This window comes from Phalaenopsis equestris, unplaced genomic scaffold (assembly GCF_001263595.1).
Source record: "Phalaenopsis equestris unplaced genomic scaffold, ASM126359v1 Scaffold000567, whole genome shotgun sequence".
NCBI classification, from domain to species: Eukaryota; Viridiplantae; Streptophyta; class Magnoliopsida; order Asparagales; family Orchidaceae; genus Phalaenopsis; species Phalaenopsis equestris.
The window spans coordinates 511,266-534,615 of record NW_018165007.1 but is presented as its reverse complement, the minus strand read 5'-3'; the positions used below and the strand labels follow the sequence as shown (position 1 = coordinate 534,615).

The 23,350-nt window shown below is 31.2% G+C and overlaps 1 protein-coding gene across 3 annotated transcripts; it reads left to right on the top strand.

Annotated features, from left to right (window-relative positions):
• The first annotated feature begins 2,960 nt into the window (after nucleotides 1-2,960).
• LOC110029364 lies at nucleotides 2,961-23,153 on the top strand. 3 transcript variants are annotated; one of them, XM_020731621.1, is made up of 3 exons: nucleotides 2,961-3,087; nucleotides 3,389-3,570; nucleotides 22,716-23,153. In XM_020731621.1, exons 2-3 carry the CDS (start codon nucleotides 3,389-3,391, stop codon nucleotides 22,900-22,902), a joined length of 369 nt encoding a protein of 122 aa, XP_020587280.1. In that variant the 5' UTR covers nucleotides 2,961-3,087; the 3' UTR covers nucleotides 22,903-23,153. The 3 variants fall into 3 exon arrangements, with proteins under 3 accessions (XP_020587280.1, XP_020587278.1, XP_020587279.1); XM_020731619.1 differs by lacking the exon at nucleotides 2,961-3,087 and adding an exon at nucleotides 3,094-3,256; XM_020731620.1 differs by lacking the exon at nucleotides 2,961-3,087 and adding an exon at nucleotides 3,094-3,285.
• Nucleotides 23,154-23,350: the final 197 nt, after the last annotated feature.

Genomic DNA, 23,350 nt, shown 5'->3' with positions numbered 1-23,350 from the left:
TATATATATATATATATATATATATATATATATATATATCTCCGAACGGCATACAATGATTGATCAATGAAGCCTAAATTTGCTCTTGAGGTAGACATAACACCCCATTAAGATTGAAATGTGTATTAGTCCGATTAAATAAAAGAGGTTTTAAAAGTAAACAAACATGGCTTAGTTTAGCCATTTTGATGCACAAGAGAATAGAATTTAGTGCAAACAACAACAACCAAAACAATAACATAAAAATAAAAATAAAAAAAAATAATAATAAAGATGTTGTATTTATGTATAAGGATAAAAAAAAAATAATAATAATAAAGATGTTGTATTTATGTATAAGGACTGACTAGCACAAATGGTGTTGAGAATACTTATGACATTGGCCTTGGAAAAGATGATGGTAGATCATATAAATTCATAAATATTTATTTGGTTATGGATAGCTTTATCACATATCTATATAACTACTACTTTTTCGCGTCCTTAAAAAAATATTGTATTAGGAAGCTACTTTTGAAAATCATTTATGCTAATTGTGATGGCTTTAAAAAAATTTACTTATTCATAACAACTTCATAATCATCTTTATAATCGACCCAAACAAATCCTTAGATGACATTTAAATCTATATAATTCTCCAAGGATATAAGCATATCTTTGTGTTCAAAAATTTCAATTTATACATGTATTGTGAGAACACATAATGTGAGCTCACTACGAGTGGTCGATGCCTCAATTTGACGGTCACTTCAATCACTTATGACAACAGTGTAGTTGTGGTTGCCCGCCTAATAAACACATATGCGAAACTTCGATTGGTTGGACATGTCCAAACTTGTGTGGCAGTTCAAGAGATAATTGAGCTTGGATTAATGCATTTTTTTTAGGCCATTAGCTAAGAAGTACTAATATTAATAAGATTAAATTACTAAATTAATTAAAAATATTTAAACCTATATAAATCACTTTTTTATGTCTAATAATTTTTATTAGATTTTCTAATTTCTCATTTTGAAATTATTTTATTATAAGAATTTTTTGACTTGTAATCGTTTTCTCTTTCTGATAATAAATGAGCTCGTTCGTGAGCTTACTGAAACTCTTAGAATTAAATTTTAATTTAAACTTGAACTCATGAGTTAATCAAGCTCAAGCTCGAGTTACTAGTGTCTTTCGCTAGGATCGATTCATTTATGATGTAGCGAGAGTTCGTACTGAAAAAACATTGAAATGATTTAAATTCTAAAGTGATATAAGCGTATATTATTAACAGCATCGTGGTGTATATCATGGTTTTAAAAATTGAATCAAAACTTTTGGTTCTATCGATTCAACTGTGAACCGCTTAATTGACATTTTGTCCAAACTCAAAATTTTTTTTTGAATAAAATTGAAATTGAACTAATCAGAGTTGAACCAGCAAAAATCTATCAACTAATATTGTCCAATTTCAATATTTTGATTTTATTCAGATGAATATAAACAAAATATGTACATCAGAAATAGAGAAAACATCTTTGCTAAATATTTTGAATTACAATATTAATCAAAATAATATGAAGTGAAATTTCTTAAATTAAAATATTAGTTATTAGATTGGTAGAAATAATACTAATGTATAGTTATTATATTATTTAAAAATTATTTTAAAATAATTTTAATATTTATCATGTCATCTGATTCAATTATATCTGAACAATTGAACATTTAACATCTTATTCTAAATTGATTTTCGGTCCAATTCTCACAATTTTCCTATATAAATACTATTTAATAATAAAGTTTTTAGCATTTACATACATACCGCCCAAGTTGTATGTATTTAAATATTTAATACCTAAACTTTATATTTTTTATATTATATCACTTAAATTTTTTATATCACATAAAAATATCACTATTCTATTTAAAAATTGAAGTATGTATGTTAGATGTGTAAATACATAAAAATTTAGTGGGATGTATGTAAAACTAATATCAATTTCATTAAAATAATTTTGTATAATTTACATTCATACCACTCAATTCTTTTATATTTACATATCTAATAACTATGCACCTTCTCAATGCAATAAAAAAAACGTTTTTCAGTTTTTAGAAGTCAAAATATAATATTTCCATGTGATATTAAAAATTTGAATGCTCCAATTATAATAATTGAATTTTAGATATTAGATATGTAAATACATAAGAATTTAATTAAAGTATATATTTTTCTATGTATGACAAAGTGAATTTCTGTAATTCATCTTTTTATACAAAGGAAAGGTGCTAAAAATCAAAATTTTGATGTGCAATATGTAGGGCTGTCAAAACGCTCGTTGTTCGCGAACAACTTGTGTTCGACTCCTTAAGAAACTCGTTTTCGGCTTATTTTCTAAGTTAACGAGCTGAACACAAACAACACAAATAAATATTTGTTAGTTCAAGTTCGGCTCGTTTTGGCTCGAAATACTACTAATCAATTATATATACATCTTTGATGAGTAGTATTTTTTAAAAATTTAATTGACTACATGGCTACAAAAATTTATAATCAATTAAAAGTATTAATGAAGAAAATATAATTAAAATTAATAAATTAGATTCAAATGATGTTTTAAATCTTGTCTCAATCTTTAACATATAATCAATTAAATTATTAATGAAGAAAACAGAGTAAAAATTATTAAATTAGATTCAAATGATGTTTAAATCTAGTTACAGTCCTTAAAGTTACAATCCTTAATATCTTATGACTATTTGATTAGGGTTGTCAAAACGACTCTTTGTTCGTGAATGGCTTTTGGTTGATGGCTTGTGTTCGGCTCACAAAGCGAATGAGATCAACACGAATATATTTTTGGAGCTCGAAATATAAATGAGCCGAACACGAGCTGAGCTTAGGCGCGTTACACCACAAGCCATATGTAAATGCTTAAGAATTGGTCCATGTATGTTAATTTCCGATAAATTTTTATTAAACCCTAAATCAACAAATTACCGAAGCACCCTGTCTTCAACAAAGATAGGGGAAGCTGCAGCCTCCGACCAATTCGGCCTTGTTAAATTCGATCCTTCATTTGTTTCCGCGAGTATCGAGAAGAGGTAATCCCAGCAGGCTTGTTCCATAAGCATGGCCTGGTTCTAGTCTTCCTAGATTTCTTTTATCTGCATTTGTTCGAATCTAGGGTTTTTTGTGAGAAAATCAGTCACCATGATCCATCTCTCACTTTTCTATTTTATCATCATTGTTGCTGAGATGGATCTGCTACGAGTATGCCGCGATTTCGCCATGTCCTATCTGTACTTTCGTGCTTGGATCCGTCGCTACGTTTATGTTTTCCTGTAGTTTTAATCTATCAGGGAATTCAATTGTTTAATTGTTTAAATTTGGATTTGTAAGCAGATGGCATCGAAGCTCCATCAGCTGCAGGCCAAAGCTGTGCAAGCCTCACAATTTGTGGCTAAGCACGGAACTTCGTATTATAAGCAATTGCTGGAGGAGAATAAGCAGCACATTGTCCAGCCACCAACAGTTGAGAAATGTCAAGAACTTTCAAAGCAGCTATTCTACACTCGGCTGGCAAGGTTTGTATGATAATGGGGAAATTCCTTCTTCATATGTCGTGACCTTTTTTTTTTCTTAAATTTTATTTTTGGCATTGCCTTCGCTTTTTTGATGTTTTTGTATGCTTCATTCTATTAGGTTGATTTATTCTTTAAATATATATGAATTTAGGATTAAATTTCTGAAATTTGAATCAAATCCCTTAAAATTCTTTAGCATGCTGCCACCCTTTGGTATGATTGTAAACATCAAAGTTAAATGTAGCTATGGAATTGAGTGTAGGTGCAAATTCATCGTTAATGCTGAAACTTTCACCAAAGGACATAAAAGAGCCATCTTTACCTTAATGTAAGCGTTATCATATCAAAGTAAGGTATATAAAAGTAAAAACCCACTAAAAGTAGGACAGGTAGCTAAAAACTACATGTTAAGTGGTCATTAATTCAGTTGGGAGAGAAAATAGTTCATCATTCATTGCCATAATCATTGCCACGGCTGAATCAATACATATGATTGCTTAATTTAACATGAAATGTGAAGAAGCACTAACTTGGTCTTCCATCCCTTAGACAAAAAAAAAGGATGATTTTCTTGTTGAGCTAATATATTTGCATCAATTGAGGGCACTTTCTGCTTTGATGTTTTTATCAATCCGATCTTAATTTCATTTTTAAACCATCAATCAACTAATCCATAAACAATAAGGGGGCTTCAAAGTTGAATTGTGGATATTTCCTCGCCCAAATCATAAGTGTGGTTATTAGAAGATCATAAGTAGATGGGTTCACCCACCATAAAGTTTCCCTTAAGCTCAATAGAACATGTTATATGACGCCACCTTGATGATTGGCATTAATATTGAAGGATAATGAGTACAGAGGAGTCATGACTATCATAAATTAGCTATAAGCTCAAAAGAAGAATATACTATAGGGAAGATTCTCTTACCTCGCTGGCGGTGCAATTATGATGAACTTATAGCCATAGAATTATTTACATTGTCGTATACACACAACATGAAAGATGGACTGCATAAGGCATAATGCCCCCTTTTAAAATGAAAAATATTCTCCAGGGTTCCTACTCTAAATTCTTAATGGCGGGTCTGATCATTGTAGATAGGTGGGGTTATCAAGATTGTTGCATTAGTGTTTGCTCCCTACTCAAGTCAAAGATGAGATAGCATTCAAATAGATGGTCAAAGCTCCTAATTTTGATGAAATTTCTCCAAGCCTCCATTTCTTGATGACATGCATGGTCAATGATTATTTCTCAACTAAATGGATCATTGTTGCTGTGTGCATATTTCTCATAAGAAAGTTAGCATCCCGTTCCAAATGCAGTTACAGTGCCTTCCATCCAAAGGCCTCCAAGATCAAAATATATATAGTTAAGGCTTGATTCAATTCGATGTAAAACCCACATGTATTTAAAACCAATCCAAACTTGAAACCAAAATAAAACTGCCATTATGGCAAATCAAACTAAATTAATTGGTTCAGTTTGGTTTCAATTTGCTGTCTTGGTTTAGAACATAAATCTTGGTTTTGAAGGGGATTTAATGTTTAAGTTCGGTGCTGATTTGAGATTTTGTTCTAAATTGATGGACCATTAAGGTATCAACATTAAACTAAATCAAAGAATGATATGATTCAACTCAATAGTTGTTGTTTTTGGTTTATTTTTTTAGTTTAGAGAGTAATCAACTTGCTAATTTTGTTTTATAATTCAAGTTTTTAAATAGTATCTTTTCCTAAATCATAGAAATTAGTTAAAAAATAGCAGAAAAGGGAGAAGAATAAAGCAACGTAGACAAACAAATAAAAAGGAATGCGAGGAACTTCTTTAGGACGGTCTTTGTGAGATAGATTCAAACTGATAGTACAGAAAAAAATTCAAATTGCCCTGAAAGTTTATTCATTAAAAAAACCTATGATAATCCCACATATGTTGTCTCAACCCGGTCTGAGACTTGGAATTAAACATGACGGGAACGGACGGTTGGATAGTGAAAATCAATTTCTTTTTCCTTTCTATTACCATTACTAACAGTTTAATATTAAAAAAATCATGAAAGAGCCACTAAAAAATAATTAAAATTAAGTAGAAATTTGTACCTTTTTGGATGCTGTTCTTGCCTCATGTACAAATTTGATCATTTTCTGTTCATCTTGCTTAAATGTTTTAAAATATAAAAGTAATATTAAAATAATGTTATGAGTTATTTAAAGATAACACAACAACAATCACATTTCTAAACTACAGTAACATAAGGAAAGAAATCAGTAAGCCTGCTGTTCTTTCATATATCTATAAGAAATTTTATAAAATGCTAGTCTTTCATATTTTCATAAGAAATTTCATAGTATGTTAATGCATGTATCATCGACATTTTTAAATAAAAACACTCAAGTCTTCTATATGCATTTACTTTATATTTATTCTAACTTTATACTCTTTATATACGTATTTGTCCCTGTGAGGATCACCATCAACAAAGCCTATCACACTCTTGACCGATATTGCCTTGTCGGCTTTCATATGCACTTCGATTAGCGATGTAAACATCACAATTGTCTAGGGTGTAAAGGTCTTTACTTGCCTCTTAGTCGATATTATCTCATTGGAACAATGGTTTTAGTAATGTAAATATCACAATTTTATGGGAGGTAAGCTTTAGGGTGCGTTTGGGGCAGCTTATGCTTATCCAGATAAACAACTTATCCTAAAACGCGGCCCGCGTGGTTTGATTCGCGACCTGCGTTTAGTGTAAAAACCCAACCGCGTTTTCGGATAAGCTGCCAAAACGTGTTTTCTAAACGATGAGACGGTGTTTTGAAGACGACGCTCGCACTTATAAGTTGCCCTAAACGGGCCCTTAGTCTGCTCGCCTTTAGCCGATACTATCTTGTTGGCACAATGGTTAGTGAATTAACCATCACAATTATCTGGGGTGGTAAAAAAACTCTTCACGAGTGGGTACATTGACTTCTTCTGCCTGCACCATTAGGGGTTGAGCTCTTCTGAATATGTACATTCAATCATTCATATATAAGTCATTTCATTCTTCATAATTTACATTATTCTGAGACATCTTCATGCATCTAATAACATGCATATCTACTCTGCCGTGCAACTATTCATCTTGCATGTCTCTTATAGCATGCATACTTTGTATATTATTTCTCTCATACATATCATGCATCTTTTGCATATCTTTAATGCATGTATATCTTGTCTAACAATATGATGATCTATTAAATCAGAACATATATGGAGTTAAACATACATTTTGAAATGAAAAAGATTAATGAAATCTAGAAGTGCAATTACTCATATCGGTTGCCACACTAAATTCTACATTTTCGTAATTAGCTGGTGTTGCTATAACTTTTATTTTGAGATGAATAATCTATAAAACAGAAAATCAACTTTAATTTTCAAACAATTTTCGTTAATCGAAATATTTTTCTTAACATAGGATTAATTTACCTGAATTTTATGAAGCGTTCTACAAATAACTTCCACATGCTTGTCTCGAACTTTTCACCTTTGGGTAAACAACTTGAAATCTTAAATGACTTAGAAATTTAGGATATCTTAGCTCATAAGGTGATTTAACCCAAAATATAATTAATTTGCCAAAACATACGTCAAACGACTTCTTGACAAACCCAACCCTCCTCCGAAGCTGACAAAACATATTCCCTTTACTTCTTATCTTCTCAGTCTTCCTTTCGCCTTCATTGATTTTCTGCTAAAACCCTTACAAAAACTTGCAAGCCAGTTACCACGCTTCCGCACAAGTTTGATGCCTCTGACTGCCATAAAAAATGAACAATGCACAAATAACGAAGCAAATGTCAAAATGAAAGCAAGAGGAAGTAAATGAAAGTCTCAAATGACGCTAAAATCAGTTTTGCACTTACCAATTTCGTCCTGTAACTTAGATTCATAGCCTGCGGCTTACGACTGGCCACTCGCTGCAGGTCTGCGGGTCGCGATTCTGCTCTGCTCGCTACTTCTGCTACAGGAGCTGATCCGGAGCCCTTTTGTCGGGCGTGTCAAAAGTAGGGAGGGGGAAAATCGGGAAATGGGGAAGAGGCACGACACTCTGCGACTCATTTGTAATCATTGTGAGTCGCTCGCCTTTTGCTATAGTGAAGGTTCACGAAATCGCTCACTGTTAAGCCGTTGGAGGTTTAGGGGAAAAGAAAAATTGTGAGAGGAGAAGGAAACCATGGGCTCTAGATGGAGGATCTCACCCCATTCGTCGCTTGTCGCATCGTAAATTGGTTGGGAACAATAATACGAGATTAGGGAGGGTTAATTAAGGTTTAATTAATTTAATTAAACTTATAATTTTTTATTTTTATTTCTTTCAATCCATTTTATATATAGTATGGTATATCAAATTGATCGATTTGATGCGTAGAATTTTATAAAATTACTTTGATTAAAATCTGGGTAGTGTAAAATTTGAGGTACATTTTAAGATTTTTTCAAAACTAGTTATTACATATGTAACTATAGAACCAAAATTTTATATTTTTTTAGGGTCAAACACAACTCTCAAATGAATGAATTTTTTATTTAATTGCATCTTGGGTGATATCTATAAAAAAACTCTCGATCAAAGAAGTTTTGCTTACATTCTAATATCTAGTAACAGAGTACCAAGAAATGAAGGTTGTCACTTCAATAGGGGAATCTCAGTGCTTCAAAACCAAATTAGGCCATAGGACAGATGGTGAATCATCTTATCCCAGTATGCGACTACGTATCAACAAACAAATTTTTATACATGTGGCTATTGTTCTATATTGATTTGTGTCTAACCACATGTTTAATGATTGATTGTTTTTGTGTATTTATTCAATTTGAAATGTATGCATTATATTAGATTATTATATGGATTCTTATCCACTATGGGGAAAGCCATAATAAATATCATAAAAATATTTTTCACTTGCACGCGCTAGCTATGAATTTCTCCCATCAGACATGATTCATTTCACGCTTGCATGACTTATATAGCTGCTTACTAACTTTATTTAATCGGTAATAGAGTTTATAATTTTGTATCTTATATGTACTTCTAAAGTCTAGGTGATTGAGTCTCTTCAGAAATAAAATACGTCCATAAGTTTCTTGGAGTTCGAACATTGTAACCATGCTTGGACGAGGACCATGGGCAATTTACTCATGCCTTATAGCTTAATTTTAAAATGATCTTTTATTATTTAGACCTAAGATTGGGTTTTATATGCGAAGCCCGATCACCTTTTGCTTTTTTAGGATGTTTTGCCAACCAACTGCATGCAACCCATTTTTTTTTTAAATTTTGTTGCGCTTTACCTTCGTTGAACATATACATTGATTTTTGTGCTTTTTAAGTTTGTTTGTTTGGGCTCTCATATGCTCGAGTTGACTCATAAGATAAAGTTTTAATAACTTGAAATATTTAATCTCAAAATTTATTGGATGAAATGCCATGATTTTTATAATCAAAATTTAATTATTTTGCATGGCCCATGATCGAATTTTAAATGACTTGCATTGCATAGTCATGACTCCTGTCATGCTAATATGACTTCTACATTGAGGATAAATATTGTATTTGCCATACCATGTTCCAAAGAAGTATGTTTGCTTCTCCTATCACATTGACCACATGATTTATACGAACTTAGGTGCTTTGCTCAGAATGTTTAGGATTTTAGGGGCAATACTGACATAAATGAGATTGCAAGTCATTGTAGCATAATTTTGACTATTATAGCCAAATTTATTCATTTCTCATCGTTTCATATGTATCTTGTTAATATTTAATATGAAAAGCTATATTCTTGTCTTTTCTACTCAGATAGAGTCAGAGTTCTAGGATGTTTTTTTTTTGACTTTGTTTTTATAGAGTTTCAATTGATGACACAATTCATGGATTAATGACAATTTTTTTGATTGTGTTGAGTTGACTACTTTCATAATAAAATTGGCTTAAAGATCCAAATAGTTTGAGACGATGGATCCATGAAATCTTGATAAGACTATAATTATCAATCTATCGGAATTCCTTACATGATGTACCTCCTTTGGGCTCATTTGCATTCCCTTAATAAATCCGTTGATTTTATTCCCCACGTTTCTGTTTGTTAATAGGCCGCCGCCCATTGGGGTACGGTGTTTTATCCCCAACCCAGTGACTTATTTTGCTTTAAAGCTTTCTGATTCCCTATGAAAGTGATGACTCTCATTTCTTGATACTCCATATTGCCATATATCAAAATATAAGCTAAGTCTTCTTTAATAAAGAGTTTTAATTATTATCCCACAAGATGTACTTTTTTTGGGCTCATTTGCATTGCTTTAAGAAATCTGTTGATGAGTTGCGGTTTATTGGGATACAGTATTTCATCCTCTGCCTTGTGACTTCATTTGGCTTATAAGCACTAGGGTTTCTTATTGAAGCGATAATCCACATTTCTTGATACTCCATATTACCAGATATCAAAATGTGAGCAAGATTTTTTTAATCAAGAGTTTATTCAGTATCCCTGAAGATGTACTTAATGAAAGCACTACCTGCATTTGGAAGTTGCTCTTGATTTTAAAATAAAATTATAGAATTTTGGTTCTTTAGTTATACATGTGAGGGAATTTATACAAGCCTTTTTCCTAGATAAAATTTCCGGGTGATTTAATCTGATTTCAATTTGGATCTTCGCAATCGGTCTATCTCACATAGATTGTAGAAAATTTTCACGTTCCTTTTATTTTTTTGTCTAAATTAAATTTTTTTTCTTATTTTCTTATTTTTTCCCAGTTATTTAGGTGATTTTGAAAACACAGGTTATTTGAAAAGTAGAATTATAAAACAAAATTAGATAAGCCGACGACTCCAAATTAAATAACAAAAAATAGTTTTTAGGTTATATATGAAAAGTAGAATTGTAAAATAAAATTAGACAAGCTGACGACTCCAAATTAAATAACAAAAAATAGTTGTTAGGCTATATATATATATATATATATATATATATCAGATAAATGGAAACTATCTCCAATTTTGTTTATTTTGGTTCTATGAATGTTGAAACCTAAACAAACCCAAATAAGTCAATGCCGACAAAATTTCAATCCTAAGGCAGACCGACACTATCAATTTAGACTATTTTCCCTTTTTTTGGATTGCCAAAATTTTTTTGGACACCGTTAGTTGTTAATCCACGCTTAAATTTCCTTAAAAACTTCTTGCATATCAAAATTCAAATCTAACGCCATATGCACAATAGGGAAATGAAATCTAACTCAACACAACATATGCACAGTGTACATAAGTATGTGCAATCGTGTTGATATCAATATAAAGCTAAATGTGTAAGCAATGTAGTAGGTTAGATGATCTACTCAACCGCGTGAGTTATGACATTCCAAATATATGTTAAAAACTAAGCCACAGAAGATATAAGAGGATGTTAAGTATTTATATGTAAGAGAAATGTAAACTATAAGAACAATAGTGTGGTTTCCACCCAAACATAATTATCACATAACCATGTTAACAACCAAATCACAAAAGATACAAGTGATTGGAACATTTCTACAAGTAAAAAAGATAAGCAAGAGTATGCAGTTTGATTTTTTTCGGCGATTTGGTTTTTCATTCATGCTTCAAGTACATCTCTCTTAGAAATCCACTGTCTTCCCTTCTTTGCACATTGTTAGAGGAATCTTTGCTATTTCCTACTCTCCTTCGCATTGGTGATTAGAAACAATTTGTTTCTTTTCTTATGGGCTAGGATGACCCACTAACTCCTTGATTTTTGACAAAAGAACCACTTTACAACCTCCAGATATTATGGTAAGGTGCACAAGATGTACTAGATTACAATATTCTTTCAATCTGATTACATGTTGTTATAATACAAAGAAAGTAGCTTGATGATTGAGAGGCAAAAGTTGAATCACTAGGCTCAAAAGAAAGCCGAAGAACAAGTAAAACTATCTTACTTGGATATAACTTTGAAGCTTTTTTCTCTTTTATGAATAGCTATTTTGAAGCCAATAGCATGAGGGGCATGTATAGAGATGAAGCCATAGTAAGCCATATGTGGAAAAGCTCACTCTGTTCTTCGAGGTTCCAATTTTCAATCAGTCAGTTTGAAAACTAGCTGTTACATGCAAATTGTCAACACCATAGGGCCTCATTAGAATCTTGAAATGGTATGTAAAAAATCGAGTAATGCATATGAACCTTCATAGTATGTATTCTTATTAAGTGGCCGGCGGGGTGCATGAGCATTAAAATTTGCACATTGATGCTAGGCATTATTTATGTTAATTTATATATAATATGGAGTTTAATTAATATGAAAAGCATATTGAATAATTAATATTGAGATTGTTTAGATTTAACTAGAAGTTATTTAACTAATTATAACGTGTTTAAACTTGAATCCTAATACTCTCAGATGCCTTAAAAATTTTTCCCCTCACATGAGAGTTTTTTGTGTCAATCATGAATCTCTTATGCATAGAAAACTTTTAGGCTCATCAAGTATTATCTACTAAAAGTCTATTAAAACACAGAGCTATTAAGGGAGTTATCACCCGTGAATCTTGCTCAGCTATGATAGAAAATATTACAGACCTAAAAGAGAAACTATGCGAACCAATGGATTCTAGAACCATGAAATATTTACTATTTGTTGGGAAAAAAATTATAACAAATAGAATACACAAAAAAATATATTGATCGGATAAAATAATTGCTTATCAATTGAATAGGAGAAAGAAACTCAATCTATTATTAGTAAGCCAAACTTGTACAAGAGAAACTACACTTCCCTTAACCCAACGACTCCCATCTCACCATATTGTGAATCTTGCTCAGTTATGATAGAAAATATTAAATACCTAAAAGAGCCACAAAGTATGTGAACGAATGGATTCTAGCCAAACCATCAACCATTTACTATTTGTTGGGGAAAAAAATATTACTTATTTATGCTAACTTATAACCAGTTCAATGAACATAAAAGTAATAATTAAGCAATTATGCCAAATAGAACTCATAAAAAATATATGGATTAGATATAATTGCCCATCAATTGAATAAGAGAAAGGAACTTACCAATTATTTGTAAGCCAAACGTGTACAAGAGAAACTACAATATTCTCTTAATGCATGTTCCCCCATCTCACCATAATGGATCTCTCAAATCTCTTAGTTCAAATAAATACAAAGATTTTCTAATATTCTTTAGCATTGAATTGCCTTGTGAATCTTCATTATCCTTTCATTAATGCTTAGTTTTTGTATGAAATGTTAAAACTATTCTTTGCAAATCATTTGAACAACATTTATCTATGTTGTTTATGTAGAATTTTTTTTCATAATCCTTCATCTCTAGTTTTGTCCTCCCATTTAGTGGTTGCATTTTCTACCCTTCATCCTGCATTGCCTCAATTACTTGAGTGTATTTTCAGCTAGCTAATCTTTAATAGATGCTGTCCCATCTATTTTTATAATATAATTTATTAATTTTTCAAACATTTGTTGTATGACTATCTTAAGTATTATCCACCAATCCCAATTTAGTTATCGTTGACCTTTTTTTTAGGGATAATTACATACAGACCAGCTAAAACATTGATATTTACAAATGAACCACCAAAGTGATTTTTTTGAACTACCGAACTCATGTATTTACGCGTGCCACGATCAAACTATTAAGAATTTGATAAAAATGAAAATATGGTTGGGGTTACCATGAATTTTGATAGGTTTTACCATGAATTTTGATATTTGAGTGAGAATTTGAAAAATGGATGAAAGAGTGATACCGGAACTAGTAAGGGAAATAGTGGAAAAAAAAAAAACTTTCATTGATATTAAAATAGGGTTTAAACATGACTCTAATGGAAAATAGCAACACAAACACAAAACTACACTGACAACACTTCTAAATGTATTCCAATGGGTTGTGAAGATCGGCGAGGTGGGTCAGGATGACTAACGGTGGTGGTGACAACAACAGAGTGCTGGTGGCAGCGAGCGGAAGGTGTGGAACTGAAGAAACAACAAGTGTGAAGGGTTGTAGGTGGTCGACAACGATCGCATGCTAGTTAGGAGAAGCTAGAAGTGGTAGGTAGTTAAGGAGAGTGAAGAGATAGGTTGGGGAGGATAAAAGGGGAAGATACAATCACTACTTCGGAGGTGATACAGTCGGAGCACCGCTACCTCCTCGGATACAATCCACGAAGGGGAAAGGACTCCACACAGAAGATCTGAAACTAAACACACTCAGAACTGACCCCCTACATACCTAGGGCAACAATTTATTGGCTCCGACACAAAAGGAGGGCAGAAGAATCCAAAAAAGCCTTCCCAAGTGCGGTAGCTTGTGAGCCTCCGCCTGGATCGCGACAGTTCGGGAGTCTGCTTTGCGATTTTGCCCTCGCGGAAAATTTCCCGCTGTCGCGTGAGGCTTCGCGTCTTTTGTCGTCATCAAGATAACTCACAATCTTGTTGTTTAGCGAGGCTTTTGCCCTGCAGAAACCGCGTGCCCACATCGGGCGCTAGGGCAGCGCCTGTGTCCAAGAGGGTGGTTGATTTGTAAATAACAAGTTTCAGGTGGTCTGCCTGTAATTACCCCTTTTTCTTAATTGCTAAACATTTTAAACCATACAATGTAGTCGATCTAATTGAAGTTTTATAAAATTTTTCTTGAAATCTCATAATTTCCTTTTTTAGCATAATACTCCAAAGGTACTTTCTATTTTAACTACTCATCCTCAACTCTAAAATTATTTTCATATATATTCACATTGTTCTGCATTATACATCCATGATACTTGAAACTATCACGCCTATATATCAATTTATTTTCATAAAATATGGATTGATAATATTAGTAAAATGCATTGTCATATTCTTAATCTTTATTTTATTAACTTTGGGCTTCCGATCTTCTCAATATTTTCTTCATTGTTTTGTCTTTTTTCTTACTTCAGCAATTGCATCCCTTATTTTAACTGTCATAAGTCACTTTATATCGAATATAAAAAATATGCACTCAATGCCAACTACTATAATAAATGGAAACTCTTAGATCATTATTTTACTACTTTTAATATTAACATAGTTTCCATTATACATATCTTTAAAAACTTCTTTTCTTTAATTCCAATCAAGTCAATTCAAGTATTACTCAATCATAGGCTTTCTTAAGATCAATGTAATTTATATGAAGATTATTTCTTTGTTCTCATTACTTTCCACTACTTAACACAATAAACCAAGTTTTGAAAAAGAAAAATCGGGTATCTAGGTGATTTTCCTTAGCTAATTGAAGTTAAAAGGCTCAAACCAAAATAAAGAGAAAAAAATGATAAAATTAAATTCAATTCATTTTTATGACTAAATTCTCACTTTAAGAATTGTCAATTGAATCATAGTTGACTATATGCCAATGAGTTTAATTCTATCGAAGACCTAATGGTTGGTTTTTGTGGGCAGAAGTTTAAAATTAAGATAAACTTATTTGTTTTAGAGACAACATAACGTTGTCTATCATTTTAAATTAAAATCTTTGTTTAGTGTAGTAATAAAAATTTATTGTAGACGATGTGTGCTAATCTCTCAATATTGTTCTCGGCTTTAAGGAATTCAAAAAATAACAAACAAATTTCCGAAACTTTTGATTTCTCTTCTTTTCACTCGGTTTTGGCTCGAACATGGATTCACGAGATACTCTTGGTTGACATGATCCTCCTCTTGACTCTCCCTTTGGCACTTGGCTTGGACATGACTTTGTTAGATACAATTGATTGTCACAATCCTCCTCTTTTGGCTCTCTCTCTAATTTCACACTTGCACAAAAAATTCCCTTTTTTGTGCCCAACATTGCAACCAAAATTATTAGCATGAGCAGTTAAAATGATATTTTGGCATATAAGATTTATATAATTTAATATATATTATTATCAAACTATGATTATATAATAATTTTTCATATAAAAACTTAAGGAGCCATCTCAAGTTCCTTAGATAAAGAAGGCGTAAACATCATTGGTGGCAATGAGGTGCAAGTCTTGAGGCATTTTTCATGTCCTCAGATCGAGGTGTGCCTTGAATAAATTTGTTGACCATGAAATAAACAATGTTCATAGTAGATCCTTTTGCATGAAACAAAAAATGATTCCACAAAATAAATTGAATTTTTCCATGTTTATGTTTCAATACTCTCTTATTCCTTGGTATATCTTGCACTTATACTTCCTCTATAACTATCACAATTTAAAAATCTTTATTTCTAAATATTATTTTCAAAATATTGCATCTCCAATTATTTATCTTCTTTTTGTCCTTGAAAACTATATTATAGATTTTTTACCAAGCCACAAAACATGCCTTATAATTTTTTTATTCTTAGTAGTTTTCTCATTTAAGCCTAAAACCTTACCTTTGTGCTTCTTCTATAAAGTTAATTTTATGATGCAGAATGTTTCAAGGTCTTGGTTGTTTTTTTTATTCAAATCTTGAATAACAAATGTGTGATCTAATTCGGGAGAGTCTTGATAATGGAATATTCTTCAAATCAGCTTTATCCGAGAAACATTCATAAATTTACACTTAAAAATAATTTTCTAGTATTTTCTAGAGGCTTTTAGACGATTACATTGGGTCTAAAAAATATTTCTTCTTCAAATTTAAAATTTTTACAATGAAGCCCAATGAATACAAATAAGCAAAGATTGAGGAAGAAAATGTAAAACTGCCCACTCAAAGTCTTTCAATGATGGGGGTGGCAAGTAACGAGATAAAGAGGGAATTAGAATATTTGACCAATTCTTTTAGAAAGGATGAGGGGGTGGCCACAAAACAAATGTGATAAAGGAGAGTAATGATAAGTCCCCACAGTTCACTTTATAGAGGTTCCCCACTAACTCCTAACCACTTATATTATGAAGAGAATAATTCTAAAGAAAATAACCATCGTTTCTGCTTTTGCATTTAGGTTTGCTAAAGCAAGGGAAAACAACCGATCTGTCATTATACTTGGTTTGAGTTTCAGTCTTTGTTGTACTTAAAGTTTTTTTTTGATTGAGCATCCAAATTTTTTTTGGCCAAGCATATACTAATATTTTTTTGATCATATAAACCATTTATCAAAATTTACCCAAAAAAAATTGTATTTGTGATCGTACCCATTGAGAAGGCTAGACCCAATGCTTATCATGGTTGATTTTGGACCATGATAACATAAAAGCAAATACATTCACATTCTAAGGATTTTTAAATTTAAACAAAAATTCCCGACTATTAATTAAAATTAGAAAATACTTAAAAAAATTGCCCCAGTGATTGGAACTCACCACACAATAAAGAAAGCCGAAAAGACAGATTGTACTAGATTTGAAAATAAGGACTCACAACAAAAAAACCACTAATATTAGATAATTGAAATAGAGAGAAGGAAAGAAGTGAAAAAATTAGAATTCATGCCTCATGCCACTACTGAGATATGACTTTACCTGAAAATTATGGATCAACACTTGCATTGCATAATAAGTTACATCCAACTGGTATAATAGTTTGAGAGAGTGATACTATTGTTGGACAATTTTTTAATTTGCCTCAATATTCTTATTTATAATTACAAAATATCCCAAGGTTGGCAGTCTTTCAAAATGTCGATTTCAGATCCAGGTACCATGATTTCAACTGTTCTCATAATTGCTTTAGTGTCATAATCACTAACCAAAAAAGGATCACATACAAGGAAATGAGGGTATTCAGCAAGTTTAATTCAATTATCTTGAGCTTCAACAATACTGTTCATCAAATTAATGTAGTAGGCACATTGACAGAGCACATAATTTCTAATGCAACTTTTCCTTCCTTTTTTTAGAGATTAGCGCACACGGTTGAGAAAATTAATGATTTTTAGCTAGCCTTTTTCTTGTGGGTTATATATGATGATTTTTTCCCTCTGCTTGTATGGCTTTTTTTTTTAATAATTAGAAGTTAGAGTTTACTACATTGTCTCTTTTGCTAGGATAATTGATTTGTACGATATTTAATCAAATTTGTACTCATCTTTTCATAGATTCACTGTAAAAAAAAGTGTTGGTGGTCAATATTATTTCTGCTTTACTTTTACCATTTTTCCTAAAATCGTGTAACCTTCCTAATTCTTTTTCTTCTTATGTTCTTGCAATCCACTTCTCCATTTAAATATATGTTGTTGATTTTTACATGTTTTTTTTTTCTGGTGCCGTGGTAAATCATTTTTCTAGTGTATCATTAGTACTATAAAACTTGAGCTCTTGACTGTTTTGAGGTTTCAATCGTCATTTTTTTAAATTAATTCTTAATAATCCCTTGATTATTTATGTGGCAAATTTAGACCCAAAATATAAAATTTTACCAGTTTAGTTCCTTGCTTTATAAAATTGATCCTAAAATGTCCCTCAGGTAGAAGTTGTGATAAAAAAAATTGATTCCATTTATAGTCCATTGATTATACAAAATTGATCCCATTCTAGTCCTGAGGGACCATTTTGAATCAATTTTGTATGGTCAAGGGAGTAATTGGAGAAATGTAATACTTTGAGACTAAATTCTTCACATACAAATAGTTGGAGGGCTGGGTGGTTGCTACTACTTTTGCTCCTTTGGAAATGAATCTTTTCTTCTAAAAGATAGTTTAATCACAGGATCTATCCAATTCTCTTAAAATTTTCTTGAATTTTTTCACGGTTCTCTTATAGTTTGGTTTATAGTCCATTGATTATTTTCATGGTCCTCTTATTGTTGGAAATCTAAAATTGCTAAACATTTTATTGTAGCTTGCTATTCTTAGCTATGCTGCCAATTGTTACAATTACTATTTAGCTATGCCGCCAAGTGTGACGATCACTATTCTTAGCCATGCCGCCCAGTGTGACATTCCCTATTTAGCTTTATAACACTCTTGAAAGCCACAGAAAGATATTTTGACCAATCTATTTATTATTTTTATTTTTTGTGTTTTTGCAAGCATTTTTGTTCTGTATCTTTGAAATGTTAAGGAAATAGAGCTAGCATTTTTTGTGACTTTATATTATTTACGGAGGTTAATTTTCTTGACATTTGAACCGAGAAATGACATACATGTTGGAAAGTACATTGGAGTCTTAACTTCATAAAACAGAAAGAGAAGATCTCCTATTGAAGTTAATGTGTTGTAAGATTTGAAATTTTAGGATGGATAGGATGAATTATGCCTTGGAATTGTAGCCGTCCTTCATGTTTTGTTTTTTGCGGTAAATTTGTGATATACGTGATGCTGGAAGATTTATCATCTTATATATGCATATCCTATAGATTTTTTCAAAATATATATGTATTAGAAAAGCGGATAAAGCCTATTTTTATTAGGGCGGATTTCATCAGAGGCGTACTATTGCATCCTTTGAAGTGATTATTATTGTGACATTGGCCGTGAGACTCTTTTTGATTTGTTTGTAGTATAAAATTTGAAAGCAGAAAATTGTTTGCTAATTGTGAATGATATTGAATAAAATTTATTAATTTTTTTTATTATGAGTGCATTAACAAAACCTGCTACATATAGTCTATGGTCTGTCTATTGCGAATGCTAATTGTTATGATGATGACGAGCATTTTTCTTTGATTTACATACTTTGTATTTCCATTTGATCGTTTGGCAAATCAAACCCATTCACCTTTTATTTGATTAGTAGCTGAGTCAACACGGGGTTTGTTTGTGGAATTTTTTCACTGTCTTGCAGCTCTACCAGTTTGTGATTAAAGCTACTATCCGATTTTTTCAATATACATGTATGTATGCGCGCTCACACACACACATAGAACACCCGATTCTTATGCATTTACGTATCTCACACCAAAACTTTCATTTTTACAAAATCAGCACCCAATTCACACTTTTGAACAGTGTGGAGCAGTGAAATCCACATTTTTATATATATGTAATATGTTGCATTTGTAAAAATCAAAGTTTTGGTGTGAGATATGCACAGGCATAAGAATTGGGTTCTGCTTATGTAAATTTCAGAGAGAGATATATATATATGTGTGTGTGTGTAAATAACGAGGAAATGCAATTTTTTATACGTTGTTGTGAGTAGTATTAACTTTTTAAAATCCATCTTAACTTTAACTGTTAAAAATTTAACTTAGTTAATTGAACAAGATATTTATAAACATCCTTTCATAATTTATACTTTATAATGCTAATCTGATCATGAGTTTAATAATATATAATTTCTCAAAATTGATGACTTTGTTTAGTGTGCATGTCATTGTTTTGATTTTGTAAAATAAAATTGTAATAATTTATAAATGAAAAAATCAAAATCTAAAGAAAAAAGATTTCCTACTATGAAATATAGAAATCAAGTTTAATTTTATCAAAATATGCTCATTAATTTATCGGTTATGTTTAGGACACATTAGCATATAATAACTTTTATCACTTTGCACTATTCAATTCAAGGAGGTTTTCTCTCAAATTTTGTGCGAATCATTTTATTTTGCAAATTACATGCTAGTTTCTTTTTATCGCCAAAACAACTTCTAAGTTTTTAGAGGTTTTTTTTTTAATATTTGGAATTTAATACTAGTATTGCCAAAATAATTTTTATTATCACAATTTTTTCTTAATGATTGCATGGTTCATTTTGTGATGTCTTTAGTAGAGACCAATGTACATATATATTTTATACTAATAATTTATTAAGTATAAATTTTTTTTTATCCATGACGTGTCATGTCCTTTTTGTAATTATATAATGCCTAGTTCATGGCTTCCAGTTTCATAGGCTCCAACTAGACTCCAAATAAAATATAAGATTGAGTAGTTTCCAACATTTTAGTTAACAAAAATTCTTTTTTCTTTTTTTTTCCAGAAAAAAAATTGATTCATCTCTGACAGACAAATTATTCCCTTTATGATTAAGAGATTGTTTCATTACTTCAAACGATTCATATCCCATGTACTTGTGCCTTTTTTATTCAGCACAAATGCCGGCACTAGACTTAGAAAGGCTGTAAACCAACGCTTCTTTTGTGGCTAGGCACTTGTCTTGGGTTTATAACTTAATAGTTTTTCGCAACATGCTACAAATTTTGTAAATTTATGATTGTCATTGTTTTGGTTCCAAAGATTTTTTTGTGCTTGTTCCATGGTTTTTAAAAACCATTACAAATTTTTGGGATGCACAAAAAAACATATTTTTGTAATAGCAAATAGCAAGCCATCAGTGTATTATTATTTCTTCTAAAATTGATCCAACAATGCAATTTTGCAGTACTTCGTTTAATGGCCCATTTGTTTGCTTGCTGTTAGAAACATGTTTGAACCATTTTTTTGTTGAAAATGAATAATAGTGAGTGAGGTTATGGAGTCTAAAGCATTTTCATATTGCATATTTCTAATTACATTTAACCAAATGATGGAGTCATTATTTTTAAAAGGGGAATTTGCATACATACCTAAGAATTCTTATGTATTTACATATCTAACACCAAAGTTTGATATTTACACTTATAACACTTTGGCGTTGTAAACCTATGCATGAAAATGTGTATTTCACTTTTAAAACACAGTAATGGTGATATTTTTGATGTCATGTTAAAGATTTGGGAAAATTACATACATAGCACCCAATTCTTATGGATTTACCCATCTCACACCTAAAATTCCATTTTTACACACATAGCACTTTATGGATGAAAAGATGAATTTGACTATTAAAAGATGATAATGAGTGCTATTTTTCATATGATATTTGTAATTTTTTCATATGATATTTGTAATTTTTCATATGATATTTGTAATTGTGAAAGCTTAGGTGTGAGATAAGTAAATATGAAAGTTTTGGGTGCTATGTGTGTAAAGGCCCATAAAAATTTTAGTGGTATGCATGTAAATATGAATATTTATGTGTCAGATATATAAATTCATAAGAATTATGTGGTATGTATATAAACGCTCTTTTTTTGAAGTATACCTTCTATATACAATCAACCAAAATAAGTTAGACTGTAGTTTTAATCTCTGTAATGCCCAACATTAGAACAACCGACCAATTTACCTTTATCTGGATTGATTAAATTCGATTTTGGATTATGCTTGCATTTGACTTGAGGAAACGTTGATTGGCTTGCTGGATTTGTAATTTTTACTAAACCAGACCACCAACGAACCATTGACTCATGCTGATCATGCGGGGTATAGGAAACATAACAGTAAAGGGGTATTTACATATTTACTTCCCAATTTCTTATATATTTACATATCTAACACCTAAACTTTACTTTTTACATTTATACCACCCGAATATTCATGTCACATAAATAATATCATTATTTTAACTTTTAAAAAGGAAAATACACCATTTCGTGCATAAATAAGATAGGCAGATGTGTAAAAATTGAACTTTAGGTGTTAGATATCTAAATGCGTCGGAAATGAGTGGCATGTGTGTAAATCTTCCTTTTTATTATTTAGCTTTTGGCATACACTTCTTTAGGTGGAAAGTTTTTCTCCTTAATGAAAATGCAGGCTTCTATAATCGGATATGAATTTTAGGTTATTATTTTATGTATTTATTTTTCTAAAGAGGTCTTTTATTTTGTCTACCACCAAAATTTATGATATTTATGAATCTTAAACCTAATTCCTATTATTTAAATACATGATACCTAAACTTTTTAATAAATTGAAGAGACCGCATTTATATGATTTTTTTTTTTCTGATGTATAAGATAAGGATGGTTAAAGATCTGGTTATTTGGGCGTATTTAGATGATTTTGATTATTTCTATAAAAGGAAAATTGCATACGTACCACAAATTTTCCATGCATTTATCATATCTAACAACTAAACTTTGATATTTACATTTATAACATTTTGGTGTTCGAAACCTATGCATGTGGTGTATTTCACTTTTATAAAGTTAGAATGATATTTTTGACAGGATGTCATGTAAATAGGAGTTGTGTGGTATGCATGTAAATACCCCTTATATAAATAGCAGAAATTAGCTGCTGGATATGTAAATATCATATATTTTGGTTAACTTGAAAGGCAAAATATTTGTTTCTGATCAACCCGGCAACATTCTTTTCAGTATTCCCGGCCGCTATGAATCATTCTGGAAAGAGCTGGACGGCCTGAAGCACACCTTGAGGAACAGGCAGGATCTGAAGGTGGAGGATCTCGGCATTGCCGCTCTTTTCGGTCTTGAGCTATATGCTTGGTTCTGTGTGGGGGAGATTGCTGGAAGAGGCTTCACCTTCACAGGTTATTATGTTTGATGAAATTACTCTTAAAATTTGAGTTGGTATTCAATTTTTATGCTTGGCTTACTACTGCTAAGAGCATGCCAAGTTTATGACTGAATTATCATGCAAAATTTTGTTTGGTATAAATTTTGTGGACTTGGGCAGATCATTAAAACAAAGCATTGTTTCTAATAATTTTTGCCCGGTTACACTTATATACTCTTTATGAATGTTGTTTAACTATCATCTTTTACTTCAATTTTTATTGTCATTATTCCAAACCATTGGGCTTTTTGTTTGTATGGCTAACTTCAATTTAACTGTTGTTATATGGCTGAAAATTACTCAGAGTTTTATTGTGGTAATACGGGAAAGAAAAAATACATAGAATTCTTGTTTGATTGCAGATGCATTTTATTATTTTTATTGTTTTAATGAGTTGCTAACATTTGACAATTGGTGTTGGAAGTTGGGTATCAAT

Excerpts from the sequence above, each read along its gene's own strand:
- LOC110029364 (XM_020731619.1), top strand. The coding sequence starts at position 3,197 with ATGATCCATCTCTCACTTTTCTATTTTATCATCATTGTTGCTGAGATG. Across the intron at positions 3,257-3,388 it reads CTGAGATGGATCTGCTACGA|ATGGCATCGAAGCTCCATCA; the intron begins GTATGCCGCGAT and ends ATTTGTAAGCAG. Across the intron at positions 3,571-22,715 it reads TTCTACACTCGGCTGGCAAG|TATTCCCGGCCGCTATGAAT; the intron begins GTTTGTATGATA and ends CATTCTTTTCAG.